Source organism: Phacochoerus africanus, chromosome 14, assembly GCF_016906955.1.
Source record: "Phacochoerus africanus isolate WHEZ1 chromosome 14, ROS_Pafr_v1, whole genome shotgun sequence".
Taxonomy (NCBI): Eukaryota; Metazoa; Chordata; class Mammalia; order Artiodactyla; family Suidae; genus Phacochoerus; species Phacochoerus africanus.
Window position 1 is genome coordinate 11,199,668 of NC_062557.1, and position 17,162 is coordinate 11,216,829.

At 37.0% G+C, this 17,162-nt stretch overlaps 1 protein-coding gene across 5 annotated transcripts in view; it reads left to right on the forward strand.

The window, feature by feature from the left end:
- Positions 1-2,509: 2,509 nt before the first annotated feature.
- Positions 2,510-17,162, forward strand: part of LOC125113758 (ATP-binding cassette sub-family A member 9-like) — a 133,631-nt gene continuing 118,978 nt past the window's right edge. The window contains exons 1-9 of one of the 5 annotated variants that reach the window (XM_047756649.1): positions 2,510-2,624; positions 3,655-3,775; positions 3,959-4,059; positions 5,301-5,505; positions 6,544-6,705; positions 8,075-8,178; positions 8,563-8,789; positions 12,131-12,272; positions 13,050-13,235. In XM_047756649.1, coding sequence (XP_047612605.1) covers positions 3,964-4,059; positions 5,301-5,505; positions 6,544-6,705; positions 8,075-8,178; positions 8,563-8,789; positions 12,131-12,272; positions 13,050-13,235 — 1,122 coding nt within the window. In that variant the 5' untranslated portion in view covers positions 2,510-2,624; positions 3,655-3,775; positions 3,959-3,963. Of the gene's footprint in view, positions 2,778-3,654; positions 3,776-3,958; positions 4,060-5,300; positions 5,506-6,543; positions 6,706-8,074; positions 8,179-8,562; positions 8,790-12,130; positions 12,273-12,725; positions 12,742-13,049; positions 13,236-17,162 lie in introns of those variants that run through there. The other 4 variants (XM_047756648.1, XM_047756646.1, XM_047756647.1 and 1 more) reach the window with 4 other exon arrangements.

Consider the following 17,162-nt stretch of genomic DNA (forward strand, 5'->3'; position numbering starts at 1 on the left):
GACATATTTCTGTAGAGTTGTTTTTGCTTTCTTGGAATAGAAGGAGGAGGCAGAGGGAAGGCGAGGGAAGAGGAGAAGGAAGAGAAGGAGTATCAGCAACAAGAAGTAACATTTTTTGAGTTTTTATGATTTTCCAGGCATTTTTTTTACATTCGTTTTATTTTTTAGATTCCGTATATGAGTGATAACATAATATTTGTCCTTCTCTGTCTGACATATTTCACTAAGTGTAATATCTGTCGGTTCCACCCATGTTCTTGAAAGTAACAAAATTTAATTCTTTTTTATGGCGGAGTAATATTCCATTGTATAAATGTGTGTATATGTGTGTATATATACACACATGTCTTTTTTATCCATTCATTTGTTGATAGGCAATTATGTACCTTCCATATCTTGGCAAATAATAATGCAATTGGGGTTCATACATCTTTTTGATCTGGTGTTTTCATTTTTTTCAATATATACCCATAAGTGGAATTGCTGGATCAGGCATTCTTCTACACACTTTACTTATATTAATGAATTTAATTCCCAAATTACTGTATGTATTAAATGTATATACACACACAATTGTTACCTCCATTTTTATGGATGAAAAAAACTTAAGGGGAGAAAAAGATTAAATAGATTATGCAAAGTCACACAGCTTTGGTGGAATCAGAATTTGAACCTGAATTTGGCTTCAGGTTCAAAGCCAAATAATAATAGCACTAGCTGCTATATTATTCTTAGGCATGTTGCTATGCAGGAAGAATAAATTCAGATTTCTCTCCCATGTCTTACTCCTGACATATGCTATACATACTTGGGATTTTCATTTCTATGGAGAATACATATTTTTTAACCAGAGATTGGGCAAAGAATATGTATCCTTTCTTTTCCTTGGGGTAACAGGTGAAGTTTTTTCCATTCTCTGTGTCTAGCACTGAGCCATCTTGTGAAGTTTCTCGATTCATGCAGATATATCAAATCCAGCTTTATAACCTATCAAGGACCAAGCCCAGGTCACAGAGGTATTGAAACACCTCTTTGGACTATTGTATTTCTGATCTATCACTCATAGTTCTGGCTTTAATTTCCCTTTTCACTTTTAACTTCTGGCACTGCGCCTTCATTTTTCCTTGTTTCTTCCGTTGATTCTTACTCTTTTTCCTTTTTTTTTTTTTTCCTTCTTCCTTTTAAAGATTTGGTTATACATCTTAACTTCTGCATTAGATATATTTTACTATTTCAATGTGCTTCTAGCTGAAGGTTCACTTCCTCATCACATTAGTTCATTTTGTGGGGAAATCCTCAGCTTTAAATAAGGAAATCCTCCCCCATAAAAATAAATCAGTATAAAAAGTCGAGAAAGAGGAATACGAAGAATACATGAAACCACGATGAGAAGGGAAACTAGTAAAATACATTGAATTCTTGATATTCTAGTTGTAAGTCTTAATGCAATTGTAAGAAAGGCAAAGTGAAAAGGATTCTGAAAATAGAATATAGAGGGTCTAAAACAACTGTAGCAAAATTAATAAAAACAGGATCTGTATTTCCAGTGATTTAAAAGAAAGTAAGGATTTTTGTTTGGCCCATTGACCTTTTATTGGTACAAAATTTTAACAGTGTTTACAACTGTCCAGTCTACCCTGCCTTCCATGAGACATTAGAACATCTTGATTAATTTGTTTTTGCCAATTTTTAAAATGCAAGGCATGTACTACCTCACTGTTGACTCTTTTTGAAGACAGAATTACTGAGGAGAGTGATGTGTAGACAAGATCCCATGGCTTTAAAGTTTTTTTAAATTATCCTTCTTTTCTCTGGAACATCTCTCAGCTTTGTGATGATTAACATCTGGGGATTGGGAGCCATGTCAAATATTTGCGATTTCCCAATTCATGGACTTTGGTGTCTTGTTTTGTGATTTACTTTGGCAGGTCAAGAAAAGTTTGTAACTCTTTACAGGGATAGACGATGCAGTGGGAATCGAATACATTTCAGTTTTTTTCTAGAGTTCATGTATAAAAATTGACCTGAATCTTATTCTGGTTTTTTTTTGGCCTTAGTAATCTGCTTACTTTTTATCTTGTTCATATGCCTTATGAAGCCCTGCATCCACAATCAAGTGGGCAGGAGAAAGAAATTTGTTCCTAATTCTTCACTTGTCCAACTTAGGTGTTTCTCCAAGACAGACAATGGGTGGCTTAGCTTTTTTTAGGCAAAAAAAAAAAAGTTCAGCTTCAGCAAATTCTGAAGTGTGTCTCAGTCAGTCCAGTATATCAATGGTGGTTGTGTTTAGGCATTAGTAGTGGGAGGAAAAAAAGCACGGCTAACGATTTCTCATACAAATTTAACTACTTTGTTTGGTTAGTTACTCATTTATTACCCTTTCTCCCATCTTGGTCTCATCTTGTCTGAAGGGCTGGTTCCATTTTCCTTGTTTACTGTCTCCCCCTTATCCCTGGAGTTGAAAGGCCCAGTGAACAAACACAGGGTTTGTTTTATTCCCAACCAACCACGGAACAGTCATTTCCCTGCAGAATAATTGGCTTAGGGAAGAACAGAGAGAAAACAAAACAAGTTCATCATGTGCAGCTTGGTCTGGCTACATCCCCTCTCAGAAACCAGCCTGGGTAAGAACTGTTGCGAGTGAGTAAGCGTTCATTTAAGGAATAAATGAGGAAGTGGCAATAAAGAAATTTTAATTTGTTGCCTTAGGCGAAGAAAACAACTGTGCTTTGACAGTGTTTCAAGTGCTTTTGTCTTTATTTCTCATTTTCCCGACAGTAAGTAAAGCTCTCTGTTCGTGTGCTATGCCAAACATGTGGGTGGACCTTGCTAAAATTAATGTATGTTTCAGATGTTTCCAAAGATGTATGTTTTTTTTATTGACGCCTAATGACAGAATGTTTCTATTTTTCCCCAGACAACTTTTATTGTGTACACACAATAGGAAAACAGTAAAATTTGCTTGTGTACTAGCTGAGGGGAAATTGTCTGAATATTTTGATATGCAAATCTAAGAGTTTAATTTTGAGACTGTAGGAACTGAAAAAAATGGCCACTTTATTTGCAAACATTTGAGCAAAATTACTTTTCCATGTGATTTCCTTCCTTCTTTTCTTTTCTTTTCTTTTCTTTTCTTTTCTTTTCTTTCTTTCCTTTCTTTCTTTCTTTCTTTCTTTCTTTCTTTCTTTCTTTCTTTCTTTCTTTCTTTCTTTCTTTCTTTCTTTCTTTCTTTCTTTCTTTCTTTCTTTCTTTCTTTCTTTCTCTCTTTCTACTTTGTAGTTTGTTTCCTCAGTTTTTCAGGGACTTCTGAATTCAGAACATTGAGATAAATTGTTTTATTATTCTTGTGTATCACAATCAAGTTTCAAGTCCTTTGAGTCGGAGTTGTTATCCCATGGCCTACCTCTTTCGATAAAAGTTGTTCATTTCACTCTGGAAGGTAAATACCAAAAGAAAGGACTCTATTGGGACTGCTTCTAATGAACAATTACTTCGATGAAGTTAAGTAATCAGAATGTCTGTGTTAATCTGATGAGCTCTGGGGTTTCTATTTAAATGTAAGGAACAAAAATAATTATTATGCCGATGAAATATTCAGTGTAGTTACTCCGTTCATGTAGTTGAACTTCTGTTAGAAAGTGTCAACGTTGGAAGTATCTTACAGGTTCTGAAATCTAATGACAGCTTTTCCCTGGTACTACTCCATGTTGTTGTAAAATCGTGGGAACGGATCTCTCCTCTTCCTCACCATTACTCATCTCCCGAAACACTTACAGTGAGTATATCTGACGTAAAATTTTACAATCCTGGTTATGGCAATCATATTTTAAATCCATTTTTTGCAGTTCTTAAAGGTAGAAAATATCCCTCCCCAAAATATGATCAAGGTATTTCTTCTTACAGGTATTTTTCTAGTTTATGCTCCATTGCGTGTACTTTCTCTTTGTTTAATGAACAGGCTAGATGCGTATTAAACAGAAAAGTGTGTACCAGCAAACCCAAGCACTTCTGTGCAAGAACTTTCTTAAGAAATGGAGAATGAAAAGAGAAAGCTTATTGGTACGTTTGCCAGCTTGCCTCTTTACACAGTTATCACTATGCTTGTATTTCATTGCCTCGTGATTCTCGTGTTTTACATTTGAAGTAGCAGATTGGGTTTATTGATTGTGAGCTTGTCGCTAGGTGTACCTGTTGAATTGAGAGATTCACAGCCGTCTCTGAAAAATAGTGTAGAATGGCAAAGAGTGGAAGTATTACTCATACTTTTTAAAAAGGAGAGTAACTGAAAATGTAATTGTATAGTAAGTTATAGCCCCTCTTAAAGCTCTTATCATGGGTAATACATTTAGAGTCAAGAAATAATAAAACTAGTGTCCAGCAGAAATAGAGGAATTTTAACTTGAGGGGCTTCCTTTCAAGGCCATGAATTTTCTGCGCAGAGTATTTCCAAGGATTATGACCGAGTAACACCACTGATGGACAGTTTACATTAAAGCCCCAAATTTCAAAACAGTCTGCATAAGGTTGCCAGTGGATGTCGGGTGGTTTTGGTAGGTGGAGGAAACTTCTCCTCACAGTCATTCAGAGACCCGGGCTTCTTCATCTAGGGACTCTGCCATCTCACGAGACCTTGGAGACATTCGCTGGATCCTTTGCATCCAGTCAGATCCAGAAGTAGAAGGACCAAGACAGAGAGAACAGTGGAAGGGTGTGCAGGGTTCCATGAGCAGGCTTCACAGTGATGCCTGTCATTTCTGCCCACATTTCATTGGCCAGGATCAATCATTTGGTCCCACTTCATTCATCCAGAGACTGGGAGTGTAGCCCAGCATTGCGTGAAGCCAGAAGAGATCCCTAATGTTGTTGAACCCCTGGACGGTCTCCACACTCAGCTCCTTCTCATTTGTTTTGACTTCAATACAAGGATGTGACAGCCGACAAAAGTGTTGCTGTTTGCCACCATGAACTCCATCTGGGATATTCTGTGCCTTATAGACCCTAGAGCCAGAGGTCCATGCATTTGGGCATCGTCATCCTGTTAGCCTTCCTCTTAGTTTCTATGACGGCTTCTGTAGGAGTTCATGATTTAAACGCAGTGGTTCAGTTCTCATATCAGAAAGTAGTAGATGGGACAACTATCTCCATATGTATCTTGACCTGGCTTCCCTTTGCTTTGAAGAGTGGAGAGTAAAGAGAAGCCAACTTTATGGGAAAATTGAAATTTGTCTTTCCAATAGTTCTTTGATGTTGACTGAGTTCCTTAAGGGAATATAATCTAAATTTGCTCTCCTTTTTTATAGGAATGGGGGTTCCCAATACTTTTAGGACTTTATATGGGTGTATTTTCATATATAAAAGAAAATGTACGTTTTCCTGAAATGCCTCCTCAAGATCTGGGAAGGGTAGATAAATTTAATAGCTCTTCTATGGATGTTGTATATACACCGATCTCTGACATAACCCAGCAGATAATGAATAAGACAGCATTTGCTCCCTTTTTAAAAGGTAGGTGAACTAATGGCAAAAATAATTACTGATATTATTTTATATCTTTTTGACAAGATGTATACATGTTTAATTTGAAGTTAGAGATTATCCGTTGTGCTAATTATCTTGGTTTAAAGATAGCATACAAATTGTTTTTTGTTTTGTTTTGTTTTTTTCTTCTCATAACAGCCTTTTAAACCCTTTCACCTTGATGAGGGTCCAGTGTAGATGGGCCTCCATTTCTATTGGAATTTAACTAAAATGGTAGATTTATAATTTCAGATTTGCAGAATAATATCTAGGAGGAATATGCTATTGGTGAGTGTGGGTGTTTTTAACATGGAAATATAATGATTAAGATTTGTAGCTCATAAATGTAAAAAACTATAAATATAAGAAAAACTATATAAATAAAACAAATGAGGTCATGGTTATTAAACAATAATTTCAGAACTATGAGAAATAAGGATGGATATCTAAAGATTGCCTGCACATAGTTTAATTTGTACACATCTCTAAAAGTCTTCATTCTAAATGAGGTCTCTATGTAACTGATGAAACCAAAACATTTACTGCACTTATGGGCAACTGGGTACATACAGTCTGTCTACTCTTAGTGCCTGATTTCTAATAGGTGACATTGCTGACCATTAGAATTAGAGTCACTTTGTGATGTTAGTTCCTGAGTAAGACAAAGACCATATGAAATGCCTTTGTTTTAGTAAACCTAAAATCTGGAGTCCTCAGACTACATAATAACTGCCGCCATTATTTCTATTTTTGTACCCCAATTCTATTTGCAAACTTATCTTGGCATCATACTTTTATATACCTAAAACTCACCCTACCACTTGTTTTGTTAAAAATAAACAATTCTCATCGAATGTCTCCTGAGAATTCCTTTTTGGCTTTTGGAGATAATTTTTATTTAAAGGGAGAATGATTTGGGTTAATTTCAGTGGAAAATATGGGATGACAAAATTGGGTATCACATTTTATTTTCATGAAACTCTAACAATCCTTTATGTCTTTTTTCTTTAACCTTGCAATTCACAGGAAGAAAAATCATTGCCGTACCAGATCAAAAACATATGGATAAAGTACTTCTAGACAATTTCCCATTCACCGTGGGAGTCATCTTTAGTGACACTTTCTCTTATAAGTTAAAATTTTTTCAGGGATATGACATTCCAATTTCGAAGGAAGATCTTTTCGCAGGTGACTTTCAATATAAAGTACCATTATGGCATTTTTCATCTTTTTAACATAAAGAATGGGATGACATGAGCAACAAAGACGCTTTTGTTGGGGCAGGAGAAAATAAACAGAATACATTTTATTGCTGAACAGATTCCGAGCCCAGTCATATCTTCCCACGAGGGGACGGCTCTCAAAAAACCATCGAGTGGTCCAACCAATACCTAGTGAATTCACAAGTGGATGCTGCAGAGGATGACGGGATAATCAGGACTGATGGGTGGCAGCCTTAGGCAAGATTTGAGTTTAACCGGAAAGGCAGCCAGTGAGGAGTTAATGACCGGTGCTAGGAAAGGCGCTGGCTGGACTTAGACCAGGAGTTGCTAAAAAAAACCTGTGGGATTAGAGAAATTCTGCCCGGAGAAGTGGTGTTTAAACAAACACCTGAAGTAATAGCATGTGTGAGGTGCGGAGGGCATGGTATTCCAGATGGAAGAAAGGCCAGTGTGGGGGCCCCAGATGAAACAGGGCATCTCTTAGTGGATATGGAATAGGAGCAGCACCGTCTAGCTGAACAGAGTGCACAAGAAGGAATGTGATGGGAGAGTGAGGCTGAAGTTACTCAAGGGCTAGATCTTGTGATGTCTTGAAAACCTACAGCAGTGGAGAGCCATTGTGGTTCTTTAAATCAGGGCAGAGACTTGATTAGATTTCCAAGCCTGAGGGAGTGCTCTGGATATAACCCAGAGAATGGAATACAAAGGAATTGGGAAGAATGCGGTAAAACATACCAGTGAGCTGATGGTGGCTTAGATCCAGAGTGGAGATGTTTTTCATTATGGTGGCCAGGAAGGACCTCTGTGATGAGTTTACTTTTGAAAAGAGATAAGGATATGAAGGAAGGAGTGAGCCATGGACCCATCTGGGGGGAGAGCATTGAGCTAAAAGAAAAATCACTACTGCAGTGTGTTTGGCATTTTGAGGCACACCAGGAAGTCCAGTACGGTTCAAGCAGTGTTTGCTTTCATCCTCTTTTTATTTTCTAAGACTTTCTATGCATGCCATGTTTTCCATGAATAAAACTCCCTTATTAACAACTTTCAGGAGTTCCCTGGTAACTCAACAAGTTAAGGAACCCAGCATTATCACAGCTGTAGCTCAGGTTGCTGCTGTGGTGCAGGTTCGATCCCTGACCTGGGAACTTCCACATACCATGAGTGAGGCCAAAAAAAAAAAAAAAAAAGAACTTTCATGTGCTTTTTTTCTGTATGGTTAGAAATTCTTCCTGGTGGAATCTCATCTAGATTGTTTTCTCTTGGGTTCTTGTTTTTCACTCTGCAATTTCCTTCATCCCTTAATACTGGTTATGCTTTTTTCTTTGTGCTTATAGCTCATTGCTGGGGTACAGATGATGAATTTTCATGTTCACTGACCAAATACTGGAGTGAAGGATTCGTGACGTTACAAACTGCAATTAATGCTGCTATTATCCAAGTAAGAGAAGTTCTAAAAATTAACATGAATAATTGCAGAGGCATCAAGGCCTTAATAAAAGATGGTGTCCCCTCAGGTTTTCATATGTTTATGTAATGAAGCAGGCATCAAAATGCTGAAATTGAATTGTAGGCAAAGGAGCACATTACTTTTCTTAAAATGTAAATGTTCAAGTAGTTATAAAATGGTGCGAAGTTGCAAAAACCGTGTACAGGAAGGTCCATGTCCTCTTCACCTCGTTTCTCCTCATGCTCATAGATCTTGCCCAACCACTGCATAGTACTGAAGTCAGGAAATAAATGACCCACTCCCCATAGCTTACTCAGATTTCCCCCGTTTCTATACCTTAAAAAATGATTTCATTTGTATAAACCTTTTCTTTAGATCACAACAGATCGCTATGTGATGGAGGAGTTGATGTCAGTTACTGCTATAAATATGAAGACATTACCCTTTATTTTTAAAGAGAACCTCCAAAATGAGATGTTTATTTTCTATTGCTTGCTTTACTTCTCCCCGTTTATATATTTCTTGTCACTAAATGTTACAAAAGAGAGAAAAAAGTATAAGGATTTGATGAAAATGATGGGTCTACAAGATTCAGCGTTCTGGTGAGTGACCGACTGATTCAAGTAGTGCAAATGAATACATGGAGAAATTTGTAAGCAGTGAAAAAAGTGTTACTGTTTCAAGACACCATGATTTAAGCTTGCAATGTTGGCTACTTTGTTGTTGTTTTTCTAACTTTTTGATTTAGTCTTTGTTAAATTTTGCTCTGCAAGATAGTGATTATAATTTACAGGGCACTTTTTCTGTGCCATATGTGTCTTAGGCTAACACTATGACCGAGGCACCGTTCAAATCACAGAGAATAAAAGAGTCACCTAGTATCAAATGGGTGATGTGTGCCAGAGCAGGGACTCCAACCCAGGTTCCCCGATTCCAACTCTCCTCCCGGGTCTGTTCATCGTTCTCTCTTGATTTCTCCACACTTTCTCATGTTGAAGAAAGTGTAATCCTATGATGGCTAGCTCGTGTTTAGAGATTGGGTCATCAGAGGTATATTTTGGGGAGCAACTAAATACCATATGTTAGAGTTGAGATAGCCTGTAAATGTGCCCAGTGCATAGGCTGACATATAGGGAGGACTTAATGAGAGCATTTGTCCCATTCCACCAGTGACTTAAAGTGATTTTGAAATATATGTTTCAACATGTTTATTATGTATGTATCTGTGTGTATATTTGTGATAAAAAACAAATAATCGAAAAGTAAAAACAAAGACTTAGCAAAATAATAAATAGGTAAGATTAACAGATAATCATACAAGCTCTAAGCTTCTAAGAGGCCAAAGCAGAGAATTCTGCAATACAATTGGTAAAATTCTGGAAAAAAAAAAAAAGTCTAGAAAAAAAAAAAGAAGAACAATCAATTCGTTCTTCAATTTGTTCAAAAGAAACCTAGCATTTTTTTTCCAGTGTTGAATCCTGCGAGATATTTCTCTGTACACTCCTCATATCAAGAAAATATTCTTTATGGATGTGGTACTATCTGGAATGGATGAGGAACCACTTATGGAACAGTCCTTTGGAAGACACATGTTCCCTGAAGTAAAATTATGGTCTAGGAAATTTAAAAAATTCTATAAAGTATGTTTTATTAATAAAGTTTTAATTCTAATACAACTGAATTGTGAAATAGAAAAAGAAGAGAGTGGAATTCCTGTCGTGCTTGGCAGAAACGAATCCAACCATGAGGTTGCAGGTTCGATCCCTGGCCTTGCTCCATGGGTTAAGGATCTGGCGTTGCCATGAGCCGTGGTGTGGGTCGCAGACATGGCTCAGATCTGGTGTTGCTGTGGCTGTGGTGCAGGCTGGTGGCTACAGCTCTGGTTAGACCCCTAGCCTGGGCACCTCATGTGCCACGGGTGTGGCCCTTAAAAAAAAAAAAAAGAAAGAAAGAAAAAGACTGTGTCTTGAAATACAAAAAGGAAGGTAAAGTTATGCAGTGGAACCTTGGAAATATAAAGGGATGGATGGAGTTTGTTAGGGAAGAGAGCGGCTGTGACAATGACCATCTTTCAGCCCAGGACTAGCATCCCTGTAGTCACCTTAGAATCGGTAGACGTGGCACCGCTACCTTAAAATCAGAAAGGGACTGGCTATTTAGATGTGGATTCACTCTTAATGGTAAGTGCTTTTAGTATAACCTAAAATTGAGCAAAATGAATATGCGTTGTTAAAACTAAAAAGGAAAAACATTCTGAAACATATTTGATTAAATATGAAGTATCTGCTGGAAATAACTTTTATGGCACCTTCCCTCTCTTTTTACTTTAGCTAATGCAATAAGTGTGAAATGTAATCAACATTTATTGTTAAGTGTGATGTCTGAAATTGCTTTGTTTTCTCATGAAGATTTTCATAGCCTTATTAACACCCCCAGACTCCGCTCACAACCTCCTGCACTGAGTTCCTTTTTCTAGGTGATGTTTGAATTTCCTTTATTTGTAGTTTCCTTACCCTGTGGTTTTTCAATTCCTATCTGTAAAGTTCCCTTCACTACTCAGGAAGTGAATTCTGCAGAATGTGGTATGCTTTTCCAAAAATGCTGATGTTCTAACACACGGAACCATTATAATGGTGTGAAATTTTAAAAAGAAATCACATAAGCAATAATTAAACATGTTTTATTGGGACATATTAATGCAAGTTCCTGGTTTTAATACTTTTGCTATTTTTTCCAGTTATTAAATTCTTATGAGTCAATTTTATGTAGTGGGAAGAGCTCGGGACTGAGGAAAAGCCTGCAACTGCTGTCTTAGCTTGGTTATTGATTCACGTTGTTGACCTTGAGCAGGCCCATTAACTAGTAATAGAAACTGCAGTTTACTCATCTGTGAAAGAAACATGGACTAAAACACCCTTTAGGCTTGTCAGATCTAAGGTTGACTTTTTTTTATATATATAATTTTTTTTAATTTTCCCACTGTACAGCAAGGGGGTCAGGTTATCCTTACATGTATACATTACAATTACATTTTCCCCCCACCCTTTCTTCTGTTGCAACATGAGTATCTAGACAAAGTTCTCAATGCTATTCAGCAGGATCTCCTTGTAAATCTATTCTAAGTTGTGTCTGATAAGCTAAGGTTGACTTTTATTCCTAATAACCAACTCATAAAAATGAGAACACTAGCACATGTAAAGCAGGACAGTGCAAACACTTAAGGATGCACCATAATTTATATCAGTTTATATAAAGAAATCATGAGTAGGAATAGCAAGTGCAGAATGGGTTTAGTTAGTGTAGTTGAAATTTCCATTTTCCCCTCCTGGGGAGAGCGGAGGTGCTGCTGGCTGAGGTACTCAAGAATGGTCAAGTTATTGTCTGCCCCTGGTGCTTCTGCACTGGCATGATTCATCAGCTGCTGTTACGTTTCCTTCCAATTTTATCATTAGAACATTTTGGTAATATATAATAAAGCTGAAGACACAAAATGCTCATCTCCTTTAATTCAGCAATTTCACCTTAGAGAAATGTCTGTGCACTTTCCCCCCAAAAAAGACAAGTATGAGAGTGTTCTTAGCAATGGTGTATTAGGAAGAAAAATTGTCAAACAACCTAAATATCACTGAGATATATTCATATAATGAACTGTATATAGCCGTGTATAATATTGCATGTGTTGATAAAGCAAAGTTGCAGAAGACGACATAGAAGATGATACTGTTTATCCACGTTTATATTACTTATACCACACCCGAATACAGAGCTGATTCCCAGCCATAGCAGCACACAGCTGTGCCAATGCAGTATCAGTAACATTTTAGTTATCAATCCAGGTGGCAGGTACAAAGTCATCATTATATTATTCTTTAGATACTTTTGTATGTTTTGAATATTTCATAATGAAGCGAAAACAGCTGAAATAATTCTTGTCTTTATTTAGGCTCTCCTGGGGTTTAATCTATGCCGGCTTCATCTTCATTGCTTCCATAATCATTACAGTCATCATAACATCTACCCAAATTATAGTCATGACGGGTTTCATGGTTATATTTACTCTCTTTTTCTTATATGGCTTATCTTTGGTAAGTTCCTACATTTATTACCATTTTCTTTGCTTTAGGTCTTAGTTATATGTGGTGACGATTAATGTGTCAGCAGGCTGCTATAGCAATTCTTTCATGCTGTGTGTGTGTGTGTGTGTGTGTGTGTGTGTGTGTGTGTGTGTGTGTTTGCTTGAGAAAGTCTTTATGAGTAGGAGAAAATGATGCAGCCTAAGTAAAATTGGACCTCTTTTTTTGCGTTAAGGTCTGAATTAATGAAATGATGCATCAAAAGAAAAGAATTATTTTCCATCAAAAAATGTCTAAGACTTTTTTATGTGATTAATGAAGATGCTCTTAAGGGCTGGACCCACCTTTTTCCCCTTGAGGTTCCCCATCTCATGACAACTTTTCACATCTCTTCTGCTTCGAATATCTTACCTTGCTCTGACTTCCCGTGCCATGCCCTCCTTCTCTGAACAAGAGCCTCTAATTTCTCCTGCCTTCCAGGGTATGTAGACATTCCTTGTTAATATACAATTTAATTTCTGTCCATCTTTCCAAGTCTGCATTTCTGTCCTTTCCTCAGCTCTTCCTGCAGCTTTCCCTCACCCTTTCCTGAGAATCTGAGTATGGAATATAAGGATTCTCTTCACAGAGAGGTTGAGAGAAGGACTGAGCATAATTACACCTTAACAGTGTACATTGCTTGTCTCTGACAGATATTTATGTTATGATATAAAGATCCTTATTTTATTGCACTGCCGATGACTCTGTGTGAATAGAATCTAACAGCTAGATGTCTTGTCTCTCTTGCAGATAACTTTGGCCTTCCTGATGAGTGTGTTGTTAAAGAAATCCATCCTCACCAGTATGGTGGTGTTTCTCCTCGTTCTCTTTTGGGGGTGTGTGGGATTCACTGCATTTTATAGACAGCTGCCTTCACCTTTGGAGTGGATTTTCAGTATCTGTAGCCCCTTTGCCTTCACTGCTGGAATGACTCAGGTAGGATCATAGCCTATGGGTTTACTATTGAACTTTCAAAAGAATTAGACATTTTAGAATCTTCATAATATTTTGAAGTTAAGAGCTTTTGTTTAAATTCCACTCTAAACCTAGATTTGAAAATGTTTGATATTACCTTGTGATATTTATCTCACAAGGAAACTTGAAGAAAATCTTTCAGATTTTCCTGTTTCAGATGTATTTTCATTTTGAAGTACTTTATTCTAGTTTTTTTTCCTGTAGGCAAACATTTACCTTTCTTTTTTCATCACATAATGAAAACATTCTGCTGGTTTATTAAAAATTGCTGTATGAACATCTTTTTGAAACTTCAAATATGAAAAACTTTCAAGACAGTTTACAGCTCAAGAAATAATTTAAAATGAATCAAAGTACCCATGAACCAAATCAAGAAGTAAAATGTGGATGCAATCCCAGAAGCATTTCTATTTTTTTAACCTTATAATCAATTTATTTTTTTATTTAAAAAAATTTTTTTATACTTCTGTGCTTTTTAAAATTTTTTATTTTTATTTTTAATTAATTTATTTTTAACAAAATTTTAATTTTTTTATTACTCAAATGAATTTATCACATCTGTAGTTGTATAATGATCATAACAATCTGATTTCACAAGATTTCCATCCCACAGCCCAAGCACATCCCCAGAAGCATTTCTAAATACTCCTTCCTCCTAAGTGGTGAAAGTTTTGTGATAGTCACCTTCTTCCTTTTAATTATAACCTAAGTATGCATTTCTAAATATAATTTTGGGTTGTTCCTATTTTCAACTTTATGTAAGTGATATTGTATAAAGTGTATTTATTTTTTTGGCCATGCCCACAGCATGCAGAAATTCCTGGCCCAGGGATTGAACCCACGCCAGAGCAGTGACAGTGCCAGATCCTTAACCTGCTGCACCACAAGGGAACTCCCAAAGTGTATTTTTGAAAATCTGGGGTTTTTCACTCAACATTGTTTTTACATGTCATAAATAGTTTGCCTATAGCTGTAGCATAGTTTTGTGTAGTATTCTATCATGTGAATACAATGTTTTCTTTTGATGGACAAAAATATCCCAGCTTCTTACTCTTATTAATAACTGCCAATATTCTTACACCTATTTTCTAGGATATATCAAGAAGCTGAACAGCGTATGTATATCTAACCCTAGAGCATATGAATATCGTAATCTTCATAGTTATTGCCAAATATCTTTCCAATATTTGTGGAAAGATTGATTGTGTTTACTTTTGCATCAACACTGTTTAGAGTTTCATTTTCTCCAAGTCTTCACCAACAGTTTGTGCTGTTAGTCTTTCAAATTTTAGCTATTCTGGCAGATATGTAATGCTAAATCATTGTGGCATTGATGTGCATTTTCCTGATTATTGGTGAAGTTGAATACCTTTTCATATGCTTAATGGCTTCTCCACCCCAGCCCCCTTTGTAACTGAGGTTTCTGTCTTTTCCTTTTGATGTTGTAGGCATTCCTTATGCATGACAGATATGAGACGTTTTTTTCAGTTATTTGTTGCTGACATTTTTACTCCTAATGCTTTAATGGTGCTTTTCATGACCAGAGGTTCTTAATTGTGATAAAGTCCATTTTGCTTAGCTTTTCTTTTATGTAGAAAGCTTTGTCTCCTTAGGTGTTCGTTTGTTTGTTTGTTTTGGCCACATCCATGGCATGCAGAGTTCCTATGCCAGGGATGGAACCTGCGCCGCAGCCGTAACAGCCGTAACCAGAGCTACGGCAGTGACAACAGGATCCCCACCTCCCTGAGCCACAGGGGAACTCCAAAAGCTTTGTAACTTTAAGAATCATTGCATACTCCAAGATTACAGTGTCCTGTGCTCTATTTTGGAAGCTAGATTGATTCAGCTTTTATATTTAGATATAAAATCCTTTTTAAAATACCTTTCGAGTATGCAAAGGTAGAGGCAATATTAAGTTGTGTGCATAAGTATCCAGTTGCTTCTGCTCCATTTATTGCAGAGACCGACGTGTTTCCTTTGTCATGACTGAACTAATTGCCTTGGTACTCACCCATCTGTTTATCCTTGCACTGTTGCCGCATTGTCATCATTGTTTTGCTTTATAATATGTCTTGATATCTGGCAGTAACAATTTTATCACTTTATTTTCTTTTTCAAAAGAGTCTTTTCTAAGGTCTTTGAAATGACGTTAATTTTAGAATTACCTTACCAAATTATATATATTGTCGACTAAAAAAATACACAACCTGAAAGTTTACAGTTAAGTTTTATTTGGGGTGGAATTAGGACTTAAGCCCAGGAGACAGCATCTCAGGTAGCCCTGGGAAACCGCTCCAAGGCAGTGAAGGAGGAACTAGGATATATGAGGGTTTCTGCAACAGAGGACAGGGAGCAGGAACAAAAGAGGCCTGGGCTCACTGAAATAAATCCTTTGATATGCACCTCCGCCATCAGGGCCAGTATCCTGAGTTTTCACAGCGTCCAGGACTCACTGGCTCTCACCCTGGGAGGTGATGCCTTTGCAGATGACGGTGACATTCTGTATCCCTAACTACAGGCTGAAATACCACCCGAGGTGGAGAAGGGGGAATATCAGGATCTGATAAAGGTGAGGGGAGGTGCATGCAGCACACACAGGTTTTACAAACGTTTGTTGCTGATCTCCCGAAGGTTACTACCAGTCACAAGGAGCAGACATCATCCTTAAGGATGGTTCGTGTTTTTCTAGATATGAAGAGATGTAAGAGTTGGGCACATAAAATCTTCTCCTAGGAACCTCTGACTGTCTGAAGGCCTGTTCTTCCAGTTTTCCCAGAGCACAGAGCGCCTCACTCCTGGTCTCCACCCTGAGCTCCACTTGGGGGGTGCTGTGGGTGTGTAGCTGCAGTGGTTCATGTTTTACTCCGTGCAGAGGCTGATGGCTAGTGCCAAACTTCAGTTCACAATATAAGTTGTAATTGATACATATATGGCGTTCCCATTGTAGCTCACGGGGTTAAGAACCTGACGGGTATTCATAAGAATACTCCCTGGCCTCACTCAGTGGGTTAAGGATCTGGCGTGGCCACAATCTGTGGTATAGGTCACAGATGTGGCTCAGATCCTGGCAGCTGCAGCTCTGACTCATTCCCTAGCCTAGGAACTTCCATATGCTGCAGGTGTGGCCATAAAAAGAAAATTAAAAAAAAAAAAGATGTGTATACATAAAACACAGTATATGTGCTCAAAACTGTTAAGATTTTGACAAAGTTGAAGTTTTCAATCAATTTGGGGAAATGAACACTTTTTTCTGGCATACGCATAATTTATCTTGAGCTTCATTTTTCCTTAGTAACTGTTTTAGTTTTCTGTAGAGAGCCTTGAACTTTTTTTTAATTTATTCCAAAGTTTTTGATACTTTTGATGCCATTATAGAATAGCATCTGTGTTTAAATTCCTATTCAACGTTTGTTGCTAATGTAGAGAGATACAAATGATTTCTGTACATTGGTGTTATATCCAGTATTCTTGCTATATTCTTTGGTTAAATCTAGTATTTTTCTAGGTTTTATCTTGAGGTTTCCTTATGTATAATCATGTCATCTACAAATAATGATGGTTTATTTTTTCCTTCTATAGTCCTTATGCCACTTACTTATTTTTCTTGCCTAGTGCACAGATTGGAACTTTGAGTACAATGTTGAATGGAAATGCAGGCAAAAAAAAAAAAAAAAAAGATTTCAGCATTTCACAATTAAGCAAGAATTTTGATATTATCTTCCTATATTGAATTCACCAGATTAAGGAAGACCTTTTACCCTCTTAGTTTGTAAAGAGACTTTCTTTATTATAAGGGGCACTGAATTTTATCAAATGCTTTTTCTGTATCTGTTATATTAACTCTATTATTTCTGCTTTTGTCTGTTTTATGTTGAATTACTTTGATTT